A 17,477-nucleotide genomic window follows, 5' to 3' on the forward strand; every position below is an offset into this window, starting at 1 on the left:
GGTGTTAGCATTGGGAGTGGTAAACACAGGATAAAGGGCATTTTTCTTCCTTCTGAGTGCTGTACACTTGAGGGGGGACTTGGGTGACACCGGTCTGCACACAGCTCATGCTGAGCCCTGAAACTGCTTTGTGTCTGACATGAGAGTCAGTCTGACGCTGTGACTCTGGGTCTTGCCATCATTTATAGAAACATGCTGCTGGTGAGCAGTGGAATTCACTCTTTAGACCAGAGTCGGGAGAATGACACTGTGGGTAGGCAGGAGTCCTGGCCGTTTGTGGACAGACACAAGAATACCTTGAAGGGAGACAGACCATGGGGCCTACACTAGATGTCACTCAGACATCCCAGTGGGTCCCTGGCCCTGGGCAGAGACTAAATTATCATAAATGTTAGGATTCTACCGCGCTCCAGCTGCATGACCGCACATGCGCAGTTCGGGAGTTAAGCAAAGGGTCTGGCGTCTTATGTTGTCGGTGTGCACTGGAGACTATGTGCACGCGGCGTGGTCACACAACCAGCACATGCGTGGTGTAGCTCTGTAAGCCTGCCTGCGCATGTTCACCGGGAAACCTTAAAAAATGGAACCAGGCCCCCCCCCCCTCACCTCTCTGTTCTGCTCTCTCCCCCCATCCCACCATCTTTCTCTTTGCTTTCTGCACACGTCCTCCTTCCCAGGCTTGATTCTCTGGTACCCCCCACCCACCCCTGTTCCTCCTAATAAAGCTCTGAAACTGATACTGGGTTCTGTTGGGACTGTGACCATGACCTTTCCTCGCGGTAACCAGCGCCGTTTATCATTCATTTCAATAAGGCCCCAAGAACTCTGTGGCCAGGGCGGAAACAGGTCAACATCAAGCTCTGGCATTATAGGCAGCCAGGCTAAACCTAAGACAGAGGCACTTTCTCACTCTCCAAGAGAGCGAAGAAGGACCTGAGACAGGCATGGCAGTGTGTGCCTCCCAGTGCTCCCCCAAGTCAGCCCAGGAGAAGAGAGGTAGGAGAGGCTGCGTCCCAGCAGAGGAATCCTGCCAAGTGGACGGACACCTAAGGACAGAGAAGTGTTCCCACCCTGAACGGACTCTAAGAACATCATTCATACCGACACAAACCTCATAACCCGGAAACATACGTCCTTTCTGTCCCTGTTGTACTGGGGAGGCGACAGGCACAGGAGATTGGGTAGAGACCAACAGAACAACCCTCAATTTGCATTTCTATTTGAAAAAAAAAAAATCTCCTTAGGTGGGTGAAGCTCATCTTCACTTTTGTGGGCCTCATCCTTGACATTAACAGGATGCCAGAGAATGCTGCTACGCAATTTACAAGGCAAACCGATCCTTTCCTCGTCTCTTCAAAAAAAACTCAGCAGGGTTCCTGCTTCAGGGCCGTGAAGCAATCGCAGCTCCCGGGGATTACTAATCAGTGCTGTTGTCTTTAAAGAGCTGGAAATTCCACCCTGTACCTCTGTTTTCATAAAGGGCCAGCTGAATAGCAAGCGCTTGGAGAGAAAGGCTTTTGTTCCCACACCCAAGCCTCGGAACTTAAATCTGACCCCCACCCGGGAAGGAAGCAGAAGAGTTCCCTAGGGCTTCCTTCCTGTGCGCACTTCGTCTCAGAACAGGTTGTGGGAGGGCAGGCTCCGACTCGCACGTAGCCCTTTTCTAATCTGACCTTGGCTGCTGCCCGACTCACCGGAGGAGGATGACAATGGCTAGGTACCTAGTGGGCTTTTGACTTACTGGAAACGACATGTCTGCGGTCAGAGGCTGCAGATTCAAGTCCCAGACGCAGAATTTTCCGTGACTGTGATCTCAGGCAAGCCATTGGTGCCTTCATCAAGTAGCTAATAAAATAGTGATCTATGTCCTTAATTTTTTTTTACTGTTTCTAAGTACAAAGCAGTCCAGGAACAGACAAATCACTTCTGCCAAGATGCTTTGGCAACACTCTCAAAGCCTCCCGTGGTATCTGCTATTGGAGAAGAGGGGGCTCCGGGTATCCATTAACCAAAATAAAGCTGCCTGCGACCTAGACCAATTAGGACAGGGCAAGATAGGTAGAGTGGAATTCCTAGGCAGGAGGCAAACACAACAAAAGTTATGAGCACTGGATGGAATCCTTTTGTAAGGGCGACGTAACTGATTGACTACTACTATAATCTGTCGGTTCCTTTTGGAGATCATCTGATTATCTCCACCTAAAAATTTTTGTTAAGATTAGCTAGGATGATACATGTCAAAACGACTTCAAAATATACTCAGTGTATACACCCAATACATGTTAATGTCGATGATTTTTTCCAACTTTCCTGTCCTTTACAATCAAATGGCTTTACAAATGGCTGAGAGGCTCTGCTGTCCTTTCCGGTAATGGCTTATGCAAGCGTCCTAAGGATGTCCATGTTTTGGTTAGCACCCCCCTCCACGCCAGGCCCAGCTCCCTTCTCACTACTGCTGGCCTTTACAAGCACCCTTGCACAGGGGCGGAGTTGGTGACTGGGGTTTGTTTTTGGACGTCTTCTGAGCAACAAGCATGGATAGCTGTGTTTCGTATCATTTTTTCAAAGATACCCTTTCAGAAGCAGTCTTAAAGACGTGCATTGGTCTCCTCAGACTGGGCGACAGATCTGTTTCCTGGCCAGATAATGCCACGCTCTAGGCAGGTTTGTCAGTGGCTACCTCAGAAGAATGGGTTTCCTAAGCTGGTTTCCTCAGTTGTGACACAAACTATTGCCAACGACCTTCACATCACCCTTACGATCAGATGGGGTAAAAGCAACTGATGCAGTTACGATACTTGGGTACTTGGGCCAGGAGAAGTAAGCCCCACCCCCACCCCCAGGTGTCACATATTTTGCTCGAATCTAGGACCCTTCAGAGTTCCTGACAAGGCGTGGGGAGACCTCACTGGAGCAGCAGGGTGGTGGCTGTAACGCGTCAGAACATCGGTTATGTGGTGTGCTGCAGATCTGATAGCTGGTGTGATGCACTGGCCGAAGCCAGTGGGTGTGTGTCCACACAGCTTCTTCAGCAGCTGAGAGAGCCACAGTGGAGGAAGTCTAACAATTTCAGAGGTGTTTACTCCTCGTGAAGCCTTTAGGTAAGGCAGTCTGTAGGGAACTGCTGTGTTTGTGGTCACTAAAACTTTCCCACAAGAAGAGTCCTGCCAGCGCTGTTTCAGAACTGTCTAGCTATGTGAAAATGTCTTAGAGCAAAGGGAAGTATGAAAGGTTAAAAAGTAACGCGCATCAGATGAAACCGAAACCCTGGCTTCTCTCCCAGTCCCATTGCCCAAAAAAAGATTTTTTTTTTCCGAGACAGGGTTTCTCGGTGTTAGCTTTGCGCCTTTCCTGGAACTCACTCTGTAGACCAGGCTGGCTTCGAACTCGAGATGCGCCCGGCTCTGCCTCTCGAGTGCTGGGATTAAAGGTGTGCGCCACCACCACCTGGCTAAAAGAAATTCTTTTTAAGTGTTGTGGCTGTGAGACATCGTGGCTCCTGGAAGGTGTATGGGGAAGAGATCTCCAGCCTAGCAATGGGTCTTTTAGCTTCAGGTGCGCTCTGGTAGCTAACATCCCCTTAGAGGAAACAGCACTTAAGTGTAGCTGGAGGGCTTCTCTCCAGGTTCCCCAAGCCCCGCAGTCCCACAATCCAGTTACAAAATAATCACTCAGACGCTTATATCACTTATAAACTGTATGGCCGTGGCAGGCTTCCCGCCAACTGCTCTTTCATCTCAAACTAACTTATGATGAGCATACAATATCCCTATGCCGTACAGCAGCTCTAAATGCTTGGGATTGAAGACTAACAGTTATAGTTACAACTTAGTATATATAATATCTTAGATAAAACATATTAAGTATTAGGTTCAGGTTCTTTAGGATAGGACACCTTTCAATGATCTTTATAACATGCTGTTTACCTATGCTCTATACTTCTCTGGATTTTAGTATGTGTTTCTTGCTTGATATTGTTTACATTGGTTGTAGTTACATCTTATCTAGGTCATTATCTCTCATTATTTCTGGACAATATTTGATAACCATTCCTTTGTATATAGTCTTGTATTAGTTTAGAACCTTCTCATTTAGACAAAAAGGGGGAGATGTAGTGGGTAGCCATTCCAGCTTGGTTCTGGAAGTTCCAACCCCCATTGAGACTCTGGCAACTGTCACGCCTACGAGGCGGGGCGAGGGGAGGCGCCTGGGGACCTGAGAGCTGGATGGGCCAGCGCTTGCTCTGGGCGCTCTCTCGGTGCCGGAACGCTGACCAGTGCAGATTGACTGTGCAGAGCTCCGGAGAACACCGCTAGACTACATTACACCTTCCCCAGACCCTGCGACCTACCCATTACTTAATTTGTGAGTTACGCCATTTAATAAATATCCTTTTAACTACGTGGAGTGGCCAAAATAATTTCTCCAATACTTAAGTGTTCTCCCTTCTTTGTTTGTTCTTAGCTTGGGTAACCACACAACATCCTCTAAGGCTCTGAGTACCAGGTACTAACCCAGAATTCTTTTATTTACTTATTTGTATGTGCATTGGTGTTTTGCCTATATGTATTATCTGTGTGGGGGGTTGGATCCTGGAGTTGTATACAGATAGTTGTGAGCGGCCATGTGGGTGCTGGGAATTGAACTCGGGTCCTCTGGAAGCGCAGTCAGTGCTCTTAACCACTGAGTGATCTCTTTAGCTCCCTAAAACAGAGTTCTTACAGATGAGATCCTCCTTACTACCTAGGGCCAAGAGCTGGCGCTACATGCAGTCTTCTCCCTACAACGGACTAGGCATTCGGTAAATATTTAGTAAGTGACTCGGGTAAGGTTATGTAAATGATAATTTGTTGGCTTTGGTGATGGTTCTTGACAGATTCAGGTAAGATGACAGTTTGATATGTTCTCTGTATTATTTTCCCCAAATTTATCACTTTAAATGTCTAGACATGTTGTTTCAGGTGCTATTTATTCATGTAGATGTGGGATGCAACCAAGTCCCCTTGTTGCTTTTCTTCAACATGATCAAAGCTGAGACAATACTTTGCTTTCCAGACAAGACTGACTTTGGAAGCCCTGTACTCCCAATTTTACTTGCTGTACGTGTGAATTTAAACTAAGCCAAACCTCTGCGATTGAGGAGAAACCAAACCTAGACCACTGAAATACCAGGCTTGGATGGCCTGGGTCCAGCTAAGAATAAGACTACCTATTGAGCAAGCTCTGGGTTTGACTGAGAGACCCCGCCTCAATGAGTAAGATGGAAGAGCGCCTGTGGATGACAAGTGCAGTTACACACCCTCCCCTACACACACACCACAACATATGAAAACGGGGGAGCTTTTTAAAAATATCCCAAGTCATACAGACAGTTGTTACAATACATTTGTAGTATGATTACTATACTGACTGACTGGCCTTTTAGAATCAACTCGGGGTAGGTTTACTGTGTTCTTTTTCAGTCAGGTCTTTGGTTGCCTAACCGGACAGCAGGATGCTGCACATCTGTGGCCAGAGACAGTCTCTTAGAAATAAATGAATAAATAATATGAATCCCAGTCATCAGGCAAAGGCAGGAAGGTCTCATCAGTGCATAAGTGACTAAAAAATGTGGTTCACGAACCAGAACATCACTGAAATTTTGGTTAGCAGTATAAAAATGGCTATGGCACAATATAATGCAGTCATCCTTCTTTACCTACAGAAGACAGGTTCCAGGGCACCTGTGGATACCAAAATCTTCAGCTGCTCAACTCTCCCAAAAAACATAGTATATGATTTACATGTATCACTAATCATCTCTACATTATTTATAATACCTATTACAATGTAACATCAAGGAATAGTGATCAGAAAGCAAGCCTACAAATGCTCAGTAAAGATTTATTTCCTTGTAAGGTTATTTCATTAAAGAAAATCCGACCACATCTCACAGGATGAAGTAACTGATGCAGACCAGGGAGGTGGTGTGAAACAGAAAGACCAGGGCTCTTAGGTCATCTCTGAGACCTTTCAGATTTATCACGAAGACCAGTTACAACAGGGGGCTAAATATGGGCTTACTAACACTTAGTTAAGGACTTTGTCTACAGGGTCTGTTAAAATGTAAGTGGGCTTAACAATGAATCCTGTAAGTAAATGCTGTTAAGTCAAAAGAAAAGAAATCATAATGGCTGGCAAAATTTCTCTTGCTGACAATGAGTTTAAGAGTAGTTTCCTTTTAAAAATAAGAGAAAGACCTCTTCATCAATTTTCACTATAAAAATTCTGACTATGAGAACATATAACAAGTAGCCAAATTCTTATTATTTTTACTGTGTTATCCAAGCCTTTTAGTAAAATTCAATTCTTTTAAAGATTAAAAAAAATTTTTATTTATGTTATGTGTCCATGTGATTGCACGTCATGTGTGTGAAGGTGCCTGCAGAAGCCAGGAAAGGGCATTGAAAACCCTGGAGCTGAGCTGAAGTTATAGGCAACTGTGAGACCTGACATGGATGCTGGGAACTGACCACTGGTCTTCTGGAAGAGCAGTAATGCTCTTAACTGCTGAGTCATCTCGTGGGGCTCAAATTTTATTTTAAAGGTTTTCCTGTCAAAATTTTCCAATCCCTGGGGTGATTATGACACATTTACAATTTTCTATGTGCAATGCTCATCACACTCCAAAGGCACTGCTAAAAGCAACGACGGAAACCAAGCACTTAATATTCCCATCAGGATTGCACATAAACAAAAAATGTTTCAAACTTTTACTCATGGACAACAGTACAGAACCTAATTAGATTTATCACTTTATAGCAAAATTAGAAGCCGAGTTATTATGTGACTTGTTAACATCATATTATTTCAAAGATAATTTCTGAGCAGGGAAAAGGTAGGTTCCAGAAATGAACTTGACACTGAAGACTTATCAATTCTAAAACAGCCTACTGAACAGATGGCATATGAGCAACAGGAAACAGAGTTTGCAGTTTTGTTAAGAAGGAGGCATTTCCAGCTGACTTCCTTCCCTTTCTTAATTTAGTACACTAGCAGATTAAACTAATTTCAAAGACATCTTTGAAACATGGCAAAAATGTTCTGGTGTCTTTTCCAGGAAAGGCTGGAATGACCACACACGGTGACAACGGGTAGTTAGGCGTACGACAAGTGCCAACTAGAGGGCTGTCTATAGTGACCTCCGGACGGTAACAGCAGTGAGGATGAGTGTGGCCCTTCAGTTAGGTTATGAAGAAACTAAGTCAGAAGTAGACACAGGCTTGATGGCAATGCCCATGAGTTCTTCGGCCATGCCATACGCTTGCCTAAGAATGAGGACGCAACTCATTGCACCTACACCTTCAGAATAATTTTGAAATTGGCAAAATGTCCTTGAACCGTGTATTTTAGTTAGATTACAGAAGAACTGTTTACTTTGTGAGCAAACATTTTAAGTCAATGATGAGCCAGCCTTAGACTGGTCTGGATCAGATATCATGGGACATTTAAAACCGTGAAGCCTGAGGGAGGACACGAAGAGCTGGGCACACAGAAGAGATGTGTGCTATCTACAAAGGTCTGAACGACGCTGTTTTTATAGAGAACTCCTGCCTTTGCGGGGGTACAAGGTGGCTGCACCAGCCATGGCTGGACAAAGAAGACGCCACCTTGGAAGTGCGTCTGCACTACAGCAGGGGCATATGCACGCCCACCACTGTTATTCCTAACTCTGACTGCATTGCTCTAGCATGTTGATTAGGAAAACAGGATTCTAACCCTCTATACAAAATTAGTTTTTGTTGACTTTAATATGTGGACATAATCTACTATCTAACTGACCCCGAAATAAGCCCTGAACCCTAAAAGATTATTCTCAATGGGCATATTTGACAGCAGTCCCGCACTGAGTTTGGAGACAGCCACTCAAGTGAAGCATCACAGAACTTTCTAGTGTTTCCATGGTCTAAGTCAGCACAGGAGCCAGGCTCTGCAGAAGACTGTGGGGCTGCTGAGAATGTCAGCAGGTAAGGGCAACAGCTCTTCCTTCAGGGCCTCTGCAACAGCACAAGCCCGCCAGCTGCCTCCCTAAGTGATCTACGCAGCCCTCTAGAGTTCTTTAGAAAAAGAAAACCCTGTCTGCTCAGTCTAGAGTCCTTTAATAGTTGTGAACTTTGTTACTGACTCTAAATCCTTCAAGGATTATGCTATAGAAGTGATAGGATTACACAATTAAATATTAGAAATGACCACCGGGTATATCCTGTTTATTGTTTATGATTTACACGGAAAATGGTGGGCTGGGATTGTAGAACAATAAACCAATCATTACAGTTAGACCTGGGCTTTTGAAAACCTTGCATTCCATTTTAACAGCTCATATATATTTAACAGCTTATATATAAATCCATATCACAAATAATCTTAAAAGTTAGTTAGCTTAGAGATAAACTAAGAAACACAAAAGAAATCCACATGAGTCTAACTTTAAATATCAGCATTCATCTTACAAGAAATGAGAAAATGTTCAAAAAATTAAAATTATTAGGCCAAGTCACAACAAAAAAAATAGAAATAAGATAAATGGCATTTTATCAATATTTTTACTATTTCTAATTTACCTTCATATATTCTTAACTTTTCAAAAGGATCCAAGATAAGATCAAATAATACATTGGGGTCTGAACTTGTCAGCCTCAGCTTATACTGGCTTCTTACCATGAAAGTTCTAAAACTTCATTTTTCTTTTTAAAAAATTTAAAGCAAGTCTCATTCAGCATTCTCCTTCACAGCAGCTGTGTAGACACAGTCGGGAGCCAACAATGAAGGACGCTAACAGATGGGAAGCAAAAAGTACAACAGCTATCTTACGTTCAACTCTCTGGTTGAGTTTGGAACCAAACCTCGTAACAACTGGCAGAGAATAGCTAAATCTTAATAGGCAAAGAAGAAATATTTTCTTTGGGACAGCTGCTATCTAGGAGAATAAAACCAAGGTCCCTTAATACTGACTAAACCTAACATGTGGCTTGTTACAAAGCAATCTGCAGCAATGTAAGTTTAATCAGTAAGTGCCACAACTCATCAACAGTACATAAAAGAAAACAAACAAATAAACCACACAATCCACAAATTTCCACAGTACACACAGGAGAACTAATGTTAATCTGGTACGACTTCTTGACACTAACTGATCATCAGTGAAATATGGCATGGAAAGATCACAGAATAGAAAACAAGCAGATTAGTTTATACAACGTTGTCTATATACATCGGAAGGAAGCATGCTAGCTAGAGCAACATTAAGGCCTGAATGTAAGCATCCAAAGTCACAGAAGCCCCAGAGAACCCCGAAATTACAAAGTCACCACAGTACTTGCATGCAATGTTCACTTTTGTTTTACCCATAAAAGGATACACAGTATTTTGCTGTAAATACCAGCCACATTTACAATATATGCAAAAATCAGAATGCAAGTGTTATGTTTTTTATATTTAAGCCTCAAATGTGCCAACAGTGAAACTTCATTTATTTTTAAGAATGGAGAAAAAAAAGAACGAATATAAATACTCAGAGATATTACACAAATGAAATGAAACTGTGCACTTCGGAAGCTATTCAAACACTCCCGAAACTAGATGAGCAGTGGACCAGGTAGATGTGCACTCACTATGTGCTCTGGTATTGTACCTTCTAAGCCATTGTTCTCTAGTGTGGATATCAGGCCTCATCTGTAAGCTACCTATTACACCGTGTCTGTATAGACTTGCCTACTCCATGTGGTCACCTAAAAGCTGTGTAATTTTTATTCGGGGTGATATAGTTACAAACATGACCATGTGCAAATCTTCAGACCTTCTAAAATATTTCAGAAACCAAACTACCTTAAACTAACTACATCTAACTTCTTCAACAAGTATGTCAAGAGTGTTCTGGACCTTCAAGTATTTAACAAGTAGAAGCGGATTGGGTAAGGGCTTAGATAGTGTTTCATAAGGCCAAACACATGTAACTGTGCCAAGAACTGAGCACATCAGATTATTCACATACCTCACTAACCTTTCTTTAAACACATCCAACGTTCATTGAATATTTTATTACCTAACCAACTCAGGAGGTTTACATCTAAGATGTAAAGTTCTTCCGGTGTTCTGGTCAAAGCTGTAGTCTTTGTTTGGCATTCTGAAAAGCTTTAATCTTAACCTTCTCAGTATTATTATAAACCAAGAGGTTTCGATGTAGCAAAAGCAAAGGGACCAGTGAAAAAGCATGCTTTAGAATTCAATTTATTTTCAACGAAACCAAATTTTACTACTGTTGTGATCACAGTCTTCACATCTGATGTGGATAGGAGAGCTTAATTATGATCTCTTAGTGGCAGCACTTCAGACAGAACTAGTAACATATGCCACAGAGATGACTACAGACTTTACAATGAACACCAACATATTCAACTAAAGAAAATGGATGCACTGCTTGAACATTCAGCTTGAAAATGTTTAGTATGTTCTGCAAACCTAAATTCAGTTTAGAAAGGTTAATATTCTCTTTCTAAACTATGGCATATACTATATATAGCATTTTAAATATATTTATATATAATTATTTGCACATCAGATTTAGAAGAAATTTGCAGATTACTGTGATAGAATTCAGATCGCATTTCAATGTTACGCTTTATGGGGCTTCCGCAGCATTGTCATTGGCAGGGGGGGCGTCAGGGTCAGAGGAAGCAGCTGCCGACGCTTCAATAACTGCAGGTGGGAAATGACGGCGGCACACCGGGCATGTTCCCGACTGGAGGGAAAAACAAATAAACAAACCAATTAATAGTCAACAGAAGAAATACACTGTCTCGTCTTTATAGAAAAATCATAGCATCATTATCCTACACACAAATCAAGGATCGTTCAAAAACAGATTTGTTACATTTTGTGTATGTGTGTGTCTATGCACATGGGTGCAGATGCCAAAGGAGCCACAAGAGTGTCGGACCCCCCCCCCCCCCGCCCCCTTCCCCGGAGCTGGAGGTCCAGCAAATGCGATCCACCTGACGTGGGTGTTGTGAAGCAAACTCAGCTCCTCTGTGAGAGGCATTTGCATGTTTAGCTGCTGAGTCATCTCTCCAGCTCCCAAATCAAGTACTTAAAAACAAAAAATATACCTCAAACCCACACGACATAAAGACAAAATTTTAAAGCCTTTTATTGACCTCAAACTCAGATCCACCTGCCTCTGCCTCCCGAGTGCTGGGATTAAAGGCGTGCGCCACCAATGCCCGGCTCAAATTTCTTTTATACAGAACAGTGTGTTATGATCATGTTCGGACCTTGTACTCAACTCGCCTTTTACTCACTCAATGTTTATTTAGAGCGTCCATGCTTGGCATGGACGCTGTGGTCAAAGCTGACAAAGAACTAGTGCATTGCCTCATGGAGGTCACTTAAACTTAGGAATGACCTGAATCCAACATTATTTTTATCTACTAGGCACATACTTCCTCCTTAGTAACAAAACAAATCAACCGCAGATCTGGGAAAGATGGGAAGGGAGTCGCTTCAGGACCAATGGAAGACCACAGAGATCTATCATCTAACAGATGACAGACCATGTCCTTGCAAATCTGATCTTTCTCCGAATACATCTCCCTGACAAAAGGGCAGCGAAGTTGTCATGCTGCTGAAGGTGACAAAGAATTTTATCTTCGGAACCTTCTTCCCAGGGGGGCCTTTATACTAAATTCTTCCGTCAGAGGACAAAACTCAGATTGTTAGTCTGGGCTCTAGCAAAGTCAAGTACAGTGTGTCCCTGCTCTCTACAGCAGTATCCTACAAAACAAATCCTACAGTTTTGGCCTAGGAGGTACCAGCTCTAGCCTCTTAACCCAGGTAACAATCACTGGACTAGGGAATAGAACACCAGTACATTTTCCAGCTCTGTGAGGATGAAATGGACAAACACAGGGGAATCATCTCGTGGCGACTGAAACTGATTGTACGAAAGACTGAGTCCTTCTTAAGTCTCTACAACTGAGGGCGTAGAGAAAGCTTGTTATGTGGAAGACAGCAAAGGCAAGGTTTCAGCTCATCTGCTTAGATCACCTCATCTTATAGATGGGATGGAGGGAAGCCAGGCTTCATGAACAAACGCCCAGAAACAAGACTAAACGTAGAGAAGAGCAAGTCTGAAGGGACAGGTTGGGAGCTACAGCACAGAAAACCGTGAAAGCCAAGACAGAAACCCACTATTCCACTATTCTGCAAGTGAAAGAAAACCAACCTCAACCTCTCTCCTTTAAGGCAAGTGACGGAACATGAGCAGAGCTACAATTTCGATGATATCTAGAATGAAGACGAGGAAAGAAGTAGGCAAACCCCCAGGTGAAGAGGTGGACGCTGACGGGCTGATGTGCAGGGGTGGCCATGACCACAGGCTTGGGTGTGCACACAGTGCAGCCTTGGGAGCCTGTCTCCGCTCTCCTCCTCATTTCAGAAAACCTGCTCGCTAGCATCCCCTCTGCCGTCCGTCGTGCACAGAATTACAAGTTCTTTCCTGCCTACCTCTCACCTTCATTTCTGCCAACTTGCTTTGCCATACCAGGTACTTGTTATAGGAGATACATTACATTCAATACGACAATCTATTTCAACTTTATATAAAATTCAAGGTAGATAGATTGTATTGTTTGATATAGCCATCTATGCTATAATCAGCATACTGCCAAATAAACAAATTAAGAAAAAAAATCACCTAGAACGCCAGAAGTTTTAAGAGACTTGAAATACCCATGTTCTGCACTACTTGGTTAGGAATCACTTCGTTAACATGCAGTTTACCGAAGTCTGCTGAGAGGTCCTCCTAACTTATACCATCAATTAAGCTTACATCTGCCATTTCATTATTAAGCCATCTCTAATTTTTACTAACAGCACTGATGTAATTTATGTTTTTAGTGTTTACTAGATGCTGATTATCTCCTAAGTAATCACACTAGTTCTCACAACATTGTACACTATACATATCAACATAATAATGGATGTTTAAAAAAACCTTAAAATTAAAAGGAAAAATACCAGCAGTAATCAGGTTTAGAACTCCCAACTTCAACTCAAAAGAGCACTGCATTTCATGGATATTTTTGTGTCCAATTAATTCAACTCTGGAAGTATTTTGGAGCAAGTCTACAACAGGATTATGAATTCAGTGCTATCACAATAATAAATTCCAACCAAAATGAATTAGTTTGGGAGAGAAAAGCAAACAAAGTGTTTTTAAAGTTTAGACAAAGAAAAAAGTACTCAGGAATAAAATATAAAAAATATTATGTATTGGAAAAAACTGTACAATCCTTTTGGGGGGGTGAATAAAAAAAAATCCCACAAATGTCAACAGCCGGGGAACATGCAAACACGCCCACTGGTGGGTGGGAATATTGGCTATTGGAGGCAGGGCAAAGCAGCAGCTGAGGGAATCAGAGGAATGATAAAGACTTCAGCAAATGAGGAAAGTAGAAAGTGAGTACACCCTTAACGACAACATAGCAGGCAACAGCAACAATTCCTCTGAATGTGTAAAGGAATCGTGCACATTTCTACACTAGATTTCAGAGCTCTTAAATACAGCTTTAGGTAGATAAAGTGACAGCAAAGAGTAAAACAGTTCCAATAAAAGGCGAGAAAGACAGAGGTAAGAAGAGAGAAATGAGAAGGAATGTTTATAGGGAAGAGGGAGCCAGACAAGAAAAGTGGCAAGAAAGCAACTTGGGGATTTCTACTAGGCTAGACGGGAAGGACATGTGACAACAGAGATCATGGGCTGGAGGTAACTCCTACACTTGGAATTCTTGCTAAGTCTTTAAGGTAGGCACACCAAAACTAGAAGAGGGAGGGGTTACTTGATTGGGTGTACTTTTCTCACACATTTTCAGCAACACCCGTGCACACTTGCAGAACACCTTTTATTATCACAGTGTGCTTTAAGTAGTGTAAAAGAAACTTCTGAGATATTTCTGAAAAGAATTTTAGGGCTGTGAATGAAAATATATTAAATAGTTACTGTTGCCTAAATTTCTACAAAAGGAAACCAGTCTTTAACATAAAATACTATGACTATGTGTCTAGATGGCGACTACAATTATTATTTGAAGGAGACACTATTCGAGTGCTCACTTTAAGCGAGTCCATCGACAACTCACCTTCTGGAGCCAAATGGAGACGCAGGGCTTGTGGAAGAAGTGGTGGCACGGCAGCTCTGTGGCTATGTCGTCCTTGATGTACTCGCTGCAGCAGATGGGACAGCACTGCTCCTGACCAATAGCTGAGAACACAAACAACGGCATCCATCAAGACGTGAAGTTCAGGGCTAACAAGACCAGTCACTATGACGACTAAGCAAGGCGGAAGAGGAACTTGTATCAATTAACTGGCAAGCAGGAATCTAGCATGTTAATTTGGAATTTCATAACACTTGGTCTGAACCTATCATTTTATTAAGCATTTTCTACTAGGTGAAAGTTTGTCAGTTTCTGGCTTATAAAAAATATAAAAATATATATATATATAACAATCAACTACTTGATCTCCTAGGTGCTCCAATAATACATCAATATATACAACATGGCATCCCAAACTTGAAAACATTGACCTTACCAGTATGATCTTCTAGAACAAGAGTTTCTGGAAGCCCATCAATGCTTTCTTTACTAGCTGGTGGATTAGCCACCTCAACATCTACTGCGAGAGACTCTAAATGTGCCAGCGCAGTCTGAAAAAGAAAAGGTATAGTTCTTTGTTAGCAGACACTTTAAAATAGTAATGGGAACTATTTTTAAGATGTCTCATCAAATTATATTTCTCATATTCTCATATTCTCTTCCTGTTACTCCTCTGCTCTCTTCCAGAAGGACCACTGCCATGATCATTAAGTCAAATGTCCTCTTTTTACCAGCGTACACATACGCACGCACACGTCTGCAGAAAGCCCAACCTATCATCTTATTCAGTAATCGACTTGCTCATTACAACTGCATTGTTCAGATGAATGGTATGCTTCCAACTTGAGAGCTCCTATGAGAGATCACTAATATCAGGAAAGAAACACATGAGTGAAACAGCTCACTTCATGAGATAACGTGGAAAGACTACTAAATGTTTAATGTGAAAACAACCAATGACTCCCGGGGGGTTTTACCTACTACTGGCACAGAGTTATCACATGCACACTGCAGTCACCAAGTTGCACAGAATTATATCACATGCACACTGTAGTCACCAAGTTACAGGTTAACCTGGTCAACTTCATTTAGGGGTTCAATGTCTGTGTAAATGACCTGTCTATGAAGGCTAGAAAAAAGAAAGGGTCACACAGCCATTTAGTATGAATCATCCTCTCCTAGCTTCCAACTCAGATGAAATGACAGGCAGGCCTTGTCTCTTTTCGCCTGCCAGTTTTCGTTACATGTTCTTACATTACATGTTCCTAGTGCACATGGTGCTGGATGACTGAAACCTGGTTGACTGCTGATTTAAAATGAGTAATGAATATAGTCCTGAAAGCTTACTACTGCTATACTATAAATATTATGGTACATGGTTTAACACAATCTTATAATAGGTAACGGAGAAACTATTAATCCCATTTTGTAGACGAGGCTCCTAAAGTTTAGAGGTTAAGGGTATAGTCCAAGATCACATAGCCTGTTAACCTAAGAGATCATGCTTTTGAAATTAGGTTTTCTAATTTACTTAGTGTACATGTGCATGTAAGGGTGCATATAGGCACATGGTATCTATAAGGAGGTCAGGAGACAACCTACAGGAGTGGATTCTTTCCTACTGTGTGAGTTCCAAGGGTTGAACTCTGCAAGCAGGCAGAGTTCCCTTACCCAATGAGTGGTCTTGGTGGCCAAAGAGCTCATGTTCTTGACCTTTACATATGCTCCTAATATTTACAGCCTAGTAAATATTATGTGCTTTTGTGAGTCTGTAAAGACTCTTGAAGGGTTCACAAGTGTGACCATTCTCAGAAAAAACTTCACTTAACTTAAGTAATCTTTCCTGAAACTAACCTTCATGAACATGCACCTACAATCCAAGTATTATTCCTTGTATACTTTCCTGCACTTTATAAATTAGTAACTTAGAAGTATAATCTAAAAAATTGGGATCAACATGGATTCCATTAGAAAAACTATTAAATAAATGCATTCTAGACATGAAAAAATTATTTCTGTAGTGTGATACTCTAGATGTGAAATAACTCAATTAAAATTCTAAACCAGTAATGTCGAGTGCTAAAATGTAATGAGACTGTTAATGCTGTGGAGACAGGAGAGAGCTAAGGACGCTTCATCAGAGACACAGGACAGCGAAGAAAGAACAGCTCTGAAAGTGGCAACACTGTACTGGGTTCTCATTCACAGAACAATGGCTGAAGCTGCAAGTTCCTAGGGAGACTATATTCTTTCTTGCTTCATCTTTATTCACAGTACTGGTGCCTTTTTACAGCATGCCTCTCAGGACCAATCTTTTCAGCTGTTCTTTCAATCAAATGTCACACTGCCCATTAGTAATAAATAAGATCTTACATTGTTCTCAATATTTCTCAAGGAACTAAAAATCTAAGATCAGAAAAATGATTTAAAGATTGTGAAACCAAACCCTAAAATGGATGTGCTTCACCCCACTGTTTATAGAGGCGACTCTCCATAATCGTAATCTCCGTGTCTTGTGTCTGGGATGCAAGCTCTCACACCGTACCGTTATTGTTTATGTCGGCTTTGGGAAGAAGGGTTCAGGACAGTCCCAGGTGACTGCGATCGTCATCATGTTGGTCGCTCTAGCACACACTATTTCTGCTATGGTGATTTCTGAGAACGATCTACTACTAGAGCATAACTGAAGTCCCCTCTAATGGAAAAGCACGGGGATGCACAAAAACGTGATGGAAAGCAGAGCTAATGTCTGTTTGCCCACTACCTAACTTACCAATCTGAACTGAACTTTCTACTTAGGAATTTCAAGATGGAGTGCTGTCATAATGCTCCTGGAAGTCCCTTCTTACTGACTTGTTTCCTTACCAGTTCTCATTCAACTGCTCAGCACTGTTGTTTCAGCCTGGAGTCACTTTACGACTAATGATTTAGAGAGAACTTATTTCATTGAGGTTCACCAGTATTATGGAAGTTCGTTCCCAAGTAAAAATGTCTGGGCTTTTAAACTGGGGCAAATACATTTCAGAATAAGTTTGTGTTTTAGTTCAAAGAACTAAAAAGGTGGCAAGGAGAGGTAGCAGATGTGGGCGCTGCTGGAAAGCATGCACTTGTGGCGGGTGAGGGCAGCAAACCCAGCTGCAGAAGGAAGCCTTCTGGAGCAAGAACAAAGGGAAAGTGTTGTGCCAGGTCCCTAGATCTTCACCTCCACAACTCTGCCTCTCTGCGTCTACGTGTGTATGTGTAAAACATTCACACTCACATACCTAGAGTTCAGGACAGGGAAAA

The 17,477-nt window shown here is 42.2% G+C and overlaps 1 protein-coding gene across 4 annotated transcripts in view; it reads right to left on the minus strand.

Annotated features, from left to right (window-relative positions):
- Positions 1-8,229: 8,229 nt before the first annotated feature.
- Pja2 (praja ring finger ubiquitin ligase 2) overlaps positions 8,230-17,477 on the minus strand; it is a 47,725-nt gene continuing 38,477 nt past the window's right edge. For all 4 annotated transcript variants that reach the window (XM_076549757.1, XM_076549756.1, XM_076549755.1 and 1 more), the window contains 3 exons: positions 14,629-14,743; positions 14,175-14,296; positions 8,230-10,777 (listed from right to left, as the gene is read on the minus strand). In XM_076549757.1, coding sequence (XP_076405872.1) covers positions 10,658-10,777; positions 14,175-14,296; positions 14,629-14,743 — 357 coding nt within the window. In that variant the 3' untranslated portion in view covers positions 8,230-10,657. The remainder of the gene's footprint in view (positions 10,778-14,174; positions 14,297-14,628; positions 14,744-17,477) is intronic.

This window comes from Peromyscus maniculatus, chromosome 13 (genome assembly GCF_049852395.1).
Source record: "Peromyscus maniculatus bairdii isolate BWxNUB_F1_BW_parent chromosome 13, HU_Pman_BW_mat_3.1, whole genome shotgun sequence".
NCBI classification, from domain to species: domain Eukaryota; kingdom Metazoa; phylum Chordata; class Mammalia; order Rodentia; family Cricetidae; genus Peromyscus; species Peromyscus maniculatus.